Below are 10000 nucleotides of genomic sequence, written 5' to 3'. Positions count from 1 at the left end.
TGTCTGTCTGTCTGTCTATGTGTCTGTCTGTGAATATGTATGTCTGGGTGTCTGTCTGTGCATCTGTCTGTGTGTCTGTCTGTTTGTCTGTCTATGTGTTTGTCTGTCTGTCTATGTGTCTGTCTGTCTGTCCACGTGTCTGTCTGGGTGTTTGTCTGTACATCTGTCTGTCTCTGTCTGTCTATGTGTCTGTCTGTCTGTGTGTTTATCTATCTGCCTCTGTCTGTCGGGTGCGTCTGTCTGCCTCTGTCTGTCTGTTTATGTGTCTGTCTGTCTGTCTGTCTGTTTATGCGTCTGTCTGTCTGTTTATGTTTCTGTCTGTCTGTCTATGTGTCTGTTTGTCTGTCTATGTGTCTGTTTGTCTGTCTATACGTTTGTCTATCTGTGTGTCTGTCTGTCTGTCTGTGTGTGTATCTGTCTGTCTGTCTATGCATCTGTCTGTCTGTCTGTCTGTCTGTCTGTGCGTCTGTCTGTCTGTCTGTGCGTCTGTCTGTCTATGATCCATCCATCCGTCTGTCTGTCTGTCTGTCTTAGCTATGTATATTGCTCATCTCTGTCCATCTGTCTGACTCTCACTTCAACTTTCTGTTCAGATTCCAACAAGACGACCATCTCTTCACAAAGTACAGGAGGAACACCCTCGCACAAAGCTGTACACACAAATCGTGTTTCACACTACCGAAACCCTTCGTCATCTGCAGTGCGCAAAGTGCATCAAAAAAGCAACTACTCAATTGCCTTTTCAACGGATATCTATGAAAACAAACCGCTAGACAAATAACACAAAACGCGACTGTTCGTTAGGGCAAAAATTGCAATCAAATACACTTGAGTTAATCTTCAATATCAACAAGTAGATCACCTGGTTTCAGGCTACTTCCCTTGCTGACTGCAATGTTACGAACAATCCCTGCACACGGTGCACTCACCACTGTCTCCATTTTCATTGCTGAGAGCACGACGAGAGGGTCCCCTTTGTTGACGTGGTCGCCTTCTTTGACGCGTACGTTTATGATTTCTCCGAGCATGGGGGCACCGACTGAGCCGAGTCGTGCTGGGTCGGCTTTTGGGAGGGTGGCGACGTTCTAGATGTGAGACACGAGGGATGGGTGAGTTGTGGGTTGGGAGGAGGAGGGAAGGGGAGGGGAGTGGAATGGAGGAAGATTGGGGAGAAGGTGAGATGTGATGTTGATAGTTGGGTGAATGGATATGGGGAGGGATAGCAAGGCAAGTAGACAGACAGACACACAGACAGACTGACGGACAGACGGGCAGGCAGACAGACTGACAGACGAGCAGGCAATTAGGCAGGCAGACAGACAGACGGACACACAGACAGAGACATACACACAGACAGACGGACGGGCAGACAGACAAACAGACGGACGGATGGACAGACAGACACGCAGAGACAGACACACAGACGGACGGACGGGCAGGCAGGCAGATGGATAGACAGACAGACAGACAAGCGACTAGATGACATACACATCGACCATCATGTAACAGAATGACCAAGACCCAGTCACATGAACACTCACCTCTAATGCTTTCTTATCCTCAATCAGCACAGACCTCATCTGGCCATTGACCGATACGAAGACTTCTCGTTCTCCAGATTTCATTGGGTCACCAACAGCCAAAACATTGAAGAACGTCTTGTTCCCACGTTCCGTCTCGACCTCAAACTCTTCGCCCAGCTTTGGACCTGTGAAGAAGATCCGAGTTGGCAGTCGACGTACGATACCATATTCATCACGAAAACGAATGAAATCCCGGAAGACGTCCGGATACAGTGCAGCACTGACGGCATCCAAGTCGGAGAATTCTCGACGTGAATGTTTGAATTCACTCTCGAGGTCGCCACGAATTTTATTGAAGTCCTCATCGGCTAAGCCTTCACCTGGTCGACTGTTAATAGCAGGTTTGCCCTTGAGGACCTGGATATCACAGCACATTCAGATCTGATTGATTGCATGCAAGCACACACACACACACACACACACACACACACACACACACACACACACACACACACACACACACACACACACACACAAATCCATTACACAAGAAAAGTCCAAAGGAATCTTACCCGTGTCCTCAGAGGCTCTGGGAAGCCACCATATGGCTGACCCAACTTGCCCTCAAAAAAGCCAACGACTGACTCTGGAAATGACAGCTCTTCGGCCTTTTCGACGACATCATCTGCACTCAAGTTGTTTTGCACCATAAACTGAGCCAAGTCTCCCACAACTTTAGATGTTGGTGTTACCTAATCAACATACCTTGTTACTAACAACACACACACACACACACACACACACACACACACACACACACACACACACACACACACACACCACATCACACATCACATGCATACTAACAGTCAGATGGACAGACACATAAACAGACAGACAAGCTCAACAACAGATGTTACCTTTATGATATCTCCAAGCAGCAGGTTGGCCTCTATGTACGCCTGCTTGACCTTCGGAAACTCATTACCAAGCCCAAGAGAGAAAGCCTGGAACTGTAAGTTCGTGTACTGACCACCGGGAATCTCATTCTCATAAACATCTGCACTGCCCGATTTCATCGTCTTCGTGCACTCAAAAGGAGCATACAACCCACGTGCTTGCTCCCAGTAAGTGCTGTACTGGTTGCTCGCCTTCAGGTCTATTCCAGTGTCGTTTTCTGTGTTCTCTAAGGCGGCAATGATGGCTCCCATGCTCGGCTGTGACGTCATGCCCGACATGCTGTCTGCAGCGACGTCGATGATGTCAACTCCGGCATCTATTGCTGCCAGGTAGGTGGCCACGCCAGCTCCTGCTGTGTCGTGAGTGTGTAGGTGAATGGGAATGTTGGGGAATTGTTGTCTGAGAGCACCGATGAGCATCTTGGCAGCATGAGGTTTCAAGACTCCAGCCATATCCTGGAACACACCATGAAGTCGTTCTGGTGATGACATCACACAATATCATTAATATTAATTTTTTCCAAATATATTATAATTAATTAATATTTATTTTAATTAAATATTAAATAATTATTTAATTAATCATTAAATAGAATTTCTTAAATATAACTAATAAAATTTTTACTTTATTTTTAAATTATTACAATACATATTAATTATTAATAAATTAATATTAATTAATTAATTATTTCTAATATATCTAATAATTAGTCGTTCTGGATAATGATGTAACACAATATCATTAATATTTATTTTTATATTTTTTATTCATAACAACTGTTTGTTTAATTAAATATTATTAATTAAATTAATTAAAATTTAATATAATTAAATATTAAATAATTATTTAATCAATTATTTCTAATAATTAGTCTTTTCCAATAGTTTTACCATCGCAAGATCACGGTTTTCACCTATCTATCTAAGGGAGACTTTCGGGATGCGCTATGTTTGAGATATGGTTGGCATCTACCCAATGTACCATCCAAATGCTCCTGCGGGAAAAAGTTCAACGTGGATCATTCAATGATTTGCCCTAAAGGAGGTTTCCCGACACTTCGCCACAACGAAGTAAGAGATATCACGGCGGACCTCCTCACGGAAACATGCAACGATGTCGCTATAGAACCTCAGTTGCAGCCCTTGCACGGAGAAACTTTCCAGCATAAAACAGCCATTATTGATGATCACGCACGCCTAGACATTTCAGCTAGAGGAATATGGCAGCATTCCCAACGTGCATTTTTTGATGAAAGGGTTTTCTACCCGAACGCGCGTTCAAACATGCAATCTACTTCTCTGGCATCAGCCTACAAAACTCAGGAAAATGAGAAAAAACGGGAATATGGCGAACGTGTGAGGGAGATAGAAAATGCAACTTTCACACCCCTAGTTTTTGCAGCAACTGGTGGAGTGGCAGAAGAAGCCTCAATTTTTTACAAGAGAATAGCTGAATTAATATCAATCAAAACAAAGAAGACCTACACTGAGACCATAAAAACCATCAGGTGCCGTCTATCGTTTAGTCTGATCCGTTCAGCAATTTTATGCATCCGAGGTAGCAGAACGGCAAAGCACAGGCCCTTCCGTGCAGAAGAAATTGACATCATCAGCAGTGAGGTTCGCCTCACTGAGTAAACTGATTTATTATTGACATGGACAATATTTAAGAATATAACATGTTTTTTAAAACTATATGTTGTAGTCTGCTGGTTTGTCGTACTAATTGGTCACATTGTAAAAAATATATAAATATATTATAATAATTAGTCTTTATGAATAATGATGTAACACAATATCATTAATATTAATTTTTCAAATAATTACAGTAGTTTTAATCATACTGTTTGTTCTTAACTAGTATAATTAATTAATTATAATTATTTAATCATTAAATCTAAGTTTTTGAAAAAAATAATTATAAAAATTTTACTTGATTTTTGAATTATTATAATAAATATTAATGAATTATTTAATTAATTATAATAGATATTTATTGTTAACGTACTAATACAATAAATATTATATCTAGTAATTAACAAGACAGCTAGACAAACTAACTGCTATTGATATCAATACAGTTGTTAATTATTAGACTAACTGCCAGACACACAGACAAATGGACACAAACAATGAAGTCGTTCTAGGTAATGATGTAACACAATATCATTAATATTAATTTTTTCAAATACTAGTAGTAATTTTTTATGTTTGTTCTTAACTAGTCTAATTAATTAATCAATAAATATTAGGATTTCCCAGAATTAAAATCAAACAAAGTGGATTATTATTATTAATACATTGTTATTAATATTTATATAAAAATAATTATAAATAATTTTTTTATTTTTTAAATTAATGTAATAAATATTAATTAATTAATTACTAATTATAATAGATATTAATACGTATTAATACAATAAATACTATATCTAGTAATCAATTGACAGACAGCTAGACAAACTACTAATTGACAGACACACAGACAAATGGACAGACGCACAGACAGACAACCATACACACAAATCTAGTGTTAACACCTTAACACAGAGAATGTGCGTCCCTGACTTGACCAGCTCCTCTGCAAACTTCATATAATAATCCAAATTGTATTTCGTCTTATTCGGATTGGATACATCTCCAGTATACGAGATAGCACCTTCGACGACGCCTCCAGCCAGACGAGCAGCATCCATACCAACTTGAAGGTTTGGCAGATAATTGAGGGCATCAAACACTCGGAAGATATCAAGGCCTTCCTTGTACGCCAACTCACAGAAACGATAGACGACGTTGTCTGCGTAGTTGGTGTAGCCGACGGCGTTGGCACCACGAAGGAGCATCTGGAATGGAATGTTTGGGATTCGTTCGCGAAGATCTTGTAGACGCTTCCACGGGTCTTCCCTTAAGAATCGCATTGCAACGTCGAATGTGGCGCCTGCAGATGGAGAATGGAGAGTGACGTGTTGTGTGGATAAAATGGTGAGGAGATGGAGATATCGATAATGAAAGAGAGCGAGTGCAGGCTGGTGGTAGATAGACAGACAGAAGGAAACAGATGGAAGAAGATGGATATAAACAGATGGTGGATGAGCATGAATATGAACAAATGGATGAAGAACAGACAAACACACAGACAGACAAACAGACAGAGACAGAGACAGACAGAGACAGACAGACAGACAGACGGACAGACAGACAAACAGACACAGAGACTGACCAACACACACACACACACACATGTGCGCACGCACACACACACACACACACACACACACACACACACACACACACACCAACTGAGCAAGTCAGGCATACCTCCCCACATCTCAAGGCTACACGCATTGGAAAAGCTGTGGGCGGCAAATGGAGCAATCTTGAGTAGATCATAGGTCCTCACACGAGTGGCAAGTAACGACTGATGAGCATCTCTCATTGTAGTATCCGTCAACAAAACACCAGGATGAGCCCTGATGGCTTTGGCAAAAGCCTAAATGAGAAATGAAGAATAAACTTACAAGTAGACAAACAGACAGACAGACAGACAGACAGACAGACAGACAGACAGACAGACACACTGACAGACACACAGACATACACAGACAGACACACAGACAGACAGACACACTGACAAACAGACACACAATAAACAAAGAATGCAAATTGTGAACAAATTGACAGATAAGTAGACAGACATATAAGTACACAAATGAGTGCATAAACAAACATACAAATGGATACACAGAGAAATGAACAAACAGGTGGAGAGATGGATGGACGAACACAAGAAAGCAGATAGATTGACATTCGTGAAAGAATAGACAACAAAACAGACAGACAGGCAGGTGATTCGGCAAATGAACAAACAGACATAAATACAGACAGATAGATGAATAGACAAACAAAAGTCCAAGCAAACAGGCAAATCTCCAGTAGACAAACAGACAAACACAACACACACATACACACACACACACACACACACACACGCACGCACACACACACACACACACAAGCAGGCAAACAAGCAAGCAGACAAACAACATGACAGACAGGGTGGCACCAAACCCAACGACACATTCAACGTCATTCGTTCATTCACCTCCGGTCCTTCTGTTTGAATAATTTTTCTCCATCCCCCGTTCAGAGTTGACACTTGAGGAGCTGCAGGAATGTCTGGCTCAGTCATTGCGGGTGGTAGGTCAGTCCCAAGTGGCGAAAGGGACCCGTTCACGATGACTGAGCCGATATACTTGAGCAGTTTGGGAACGTGTTCTCGCTCACGTGCGAATAGGAAGAGTTCGGGTTTGTTGTGAATGAAGTCGGTTGTTACTGTGCCTTTGATGAAGTCGTCGTCACGTAGAACGTTAAGAAGAAATGGAATGTTGGTCTGTAGTGTGAAAAGAAAGAGTTAATGAGGTCTTGATAGGCTAGTCTGTGTGTGTGTGTGTGTGTGTGTGTGTGTGTGTGTGTGTGTGTGTGGTGTGTGTGTGCTGATCATGCATACACACTCACATGTACACATGCACACACACGCATGTGCACGCATGCACACACACACACACACACACACACACACACACACACCACACACACACACACACACACACACACACACACACACACACACACACACACACACACACAACCAATCATCAGTCACTGGTTCACAAAATCATATTATTCAACTATTAGACTGTTGACCAACCTTGACTCCTCGTATAACAAACTCTTGAAGCGCACGATCTAATTTTGTTGCAGCAGCTTTGGCATCCGCTCCGTGACTTGTGACTTTGACCATCAGAGAGTCGTAATGTGGTGATATGACGGCTCCTTGAGCGGTTGATCCGTCAAGTCTAATGCCCATTCCCGTTCCTTCTCGAAACATCTGGAGATACGCACTTTATTAGACAAGAAAATATTGGATGGGGAAATAGACATACAACATTCAGACTGGAGAATGCATAGACATACAAAATGGACAGACACAAAGACATATAAATGGACAGACACAAAGACATACAAATGGACAGACACATAGACATACAAATGGACAGACACAAAGACATACAAATGGACAGACACATAGACATACAAATGGACAGACACAGACATACAAATGGACAGACACATAGACATACAAATGGACAGACACAAAGACATACAAATGGACAGACACAAAGACATACAAATGGACAGACACAAAGGCATACAAATGGACAGACACAAAGACATACAAATGGACAGACACATAGACATACAAATGAACAGACACAAATACATACAAATGGACAGACACATAGACATACAAATGGACAGACACAAAGACATACAAATGGACAGACACATAGACATACAAATGAACGGACACATAGACATACAAATGGACAGACACAAAGACATACAAATGGACAGACACATAGACATACAAATGGACAGACACATAGACATACAAATGGACAGACACATAGACATACAAATGGACAGACACAAAGACATACAAATGGACAGACACATAGACATACAAATGAACAGACACCTAGACATACAAATGGACAGACACATAGACATACAAATGGACAGACACAAAGACATACAAATGGACAAACACAAAGACATACAAATGGACAGACACAAATACATACAAATGGACAGACACAAATACATACAAATGGACAGACACAAAGACATACAAATAAACAGACACATAGACATACAAATGGACAGACACATAAACATACAAATAGACAGACACATAGACATACAAAATGGACAGACATATAGACATACAAATGAACATACACATAAACATACAAAATGGACAGACACGTAGACATACAAATAGACAGACACATAGACATACAAATCTGGAGACACAAACATGCTAAATGGACAGACACATAGACATAAAAAATAGACATACTAAATGGACAAAGACAGATAAATTTGACAAACAATTACACAGACAGACACAAACAGATAGATGATCAGATATATCAGATGAAGAGATGACAAAAAACCATCAAAACAGACGACACACACACACACACACACACACACACACACACACACACACACACACACACACTTCAAGTCTTCCTGTGTCTGGTTGAAAGCCTTTGCTTGGATCTTCCGTTGTCACACGACACTGAATGGCATGTCCGACTACTTGAATGGCATTTTGATGCAGATTGAGATCTTGAAGAGAATGTCCTTCCGCCAGCTTGATCTGAGACTGCACCAAATCAACTCTAAAATGCAATACAAACAAATAATTAAACACAAAGACACACACACACACCTACACCATACCCTGTCACTTCCTCTGTTACCGTATGCTCCACTTGCAGTCGGGCATTCACTTCAATAAAATAATGGTTACCTTGACCGTCCAACAAAAACTCCACAGTACCAGCATTCTGATAGCCTGCTGCTTTACAGAGACGCACAGCATCAGCAGTCATTCTATCACGAATCTAAAACAATAAAAATATAAAACATTTGGAAGCAACACAATAGAATTTAATTAATAATTAATTAATTAGTTGTATAAATAGTTTATTAAATTTTTATTATCAAATTAATTAAATATTAATCAATAATAAATATCTATTATATTTACAATTAATTAATTAATGTCATCATTATGCCCCTCCATAATGGGCAAGTGGGGTCTTTACCCCCATCTGGGCGCCCACCAACCCAACAGGTGAGCCCAGCGGGGTACATGTTTCCGTGTAGTCCATACGGCGATCAATGACTAGCCAATTCGATATAGATTGCAGGCATTACGGTGACCGCGAACTCGTAGACAGCACGCCTAGTGGATATCAACAACCACCAGGAAAGCACCTGACGTCATCGTCAACGGACCGTTCGCCAGACCACAGAAACTCCCCAACGACTGAAACAAGTCATAGTCTCATGGATAAAGCTAGAGAAACATGAGAAAGAAAGACAGACAAGTTTCACAATTTACTGTCGTCACTGGGGTTTGAACCCCCAAACCATGGAGTGGTAGCCATTGTCGCTAACCACTAAGCCACGGCGGTGACTTAATTATATTAACGTTACTAATAATTTAAATAATTTAATTAATTATTTAATTAATATCAATTTTATGCTAATCAACAAAATATCTAAAACTAGTACAACTTTATATCAATTTTCTTTTAACTATAATTAATATCAATTTACACATTAATTCATCATTCAGTGATGCTACCTCTGGACTCAAGTTCGGTGCTGGAGCCACTTCCACCACTTTCTGGTGTCTCCTCTGCACCGAACAGTCTCGCTCAAATAGATGAATAATGTTGCCGTATTTGTCACCCAACACTTGCACTTCAATGTGACGTGCATTCTCCACAAATCTCTCAATAAAAACTGATCCATCACCAAATGCTTGCTTGGCCTCAGACGTTGCCCTCTCAAACATTTCAGGAAGCTCATTCCTGCTGCGGACAACCCTCATGCCTCGACCGCCACCCCCGTATGCGGCTTTCAGCATGACAGGAT

General features: G+C 40.9%; 2 protein-coding genes across 3 annotated transcripts in view; one reads left to right on the top strand and one right to left on the bottom strand.

Moving 5' to 3' along the window:
- LOC134192659 (sphingomyelin phosphodiesterase A-like) overlaps positions 1-759 on the top strand; it is a 4088-nt gene extending 3329 nt beyond the window's left edge. Inside the window, exon 5 of one of the 2 annotated variants that reach the window (XR_009971962.1) lies at positions 594-733. Coding sequence is in view for 1 of the 2 variants with exons in the window: in XM_062661408.1 (XP_062517392.1) it covers positions 594-759 (166 nt within the window). In the remaining variant the exon portion in view is untranslated. Of the gene's footprint in view, positions 1-593 lie in introns of both variants that reach the window. The other variant, XM_062661408.1, reaches the window with a different exon arrangement.
- The window catches only part of LOC134192658 (pyruvate carboxylase, mitochondrial-like), an 11435-nt gene continuing 2086 nt past the window's right edge, over positions 652-10000 (bottom strand). Inside the window, exons 3-13 of the mRNA XM_062661406.1 lie at positions 9708-10000; positions 8795-8958; positions 8571-8733; positions 7191-7370; positions 6585-6872; positions 5801-5972; positions 5023-5420; positions 2444-2938; positions 2096-2275; positions 1542-1940; positions 652-1085 (exon numbers count right to left, since the gene is read on the bottom strand). The exon at positions 9708-10000 is cut by the window's right edge and continues 244 nt beyond it. Of these exons, the coding sequence (XP_062517390.1) occupies positions 834-1085; positions 1542-1940; positions 2096-2275; positions 2444-2938; positions 5023-5420; positions 5801-5972; positions 6585-6872; positions 7191-7370; positions 8571-8733; positions 8795-8958; positions 9708-10000 (2984 nt within the window). The 3' untranslated portion in view covers positions 652-833. The remainder of the gene's footprint in view (positions 1086-1541; positions 1941-2095; positions 2276-2443; positions 2939-5022; positions 5421-5800; positions 5973-6584; positions 6873-7190; positions 7371-8570; positions 8734-8794; positions 8959-9707) is intronic.

This window comes from Corticium candelabrum, chromosome 16, assembly GCF_963422355.1.
Source record: "Corticium candelabrum chromosome 16, ooCorCand1.1, whole genome shotgun sequence".
In the NCBI taxonomy this organism is placed as follows: Eukaryota; Metazoa; Porifera; class Homoscleromorpha; order Homosclerophorida; family Plakinidae; genus Corticium; species Corticium candelabrum.
The sequence above is the reverse complement of the archived record's forward strand: the minus strand, read 5'-3'. Positions and strand labels throughout refer to the sequence as shown.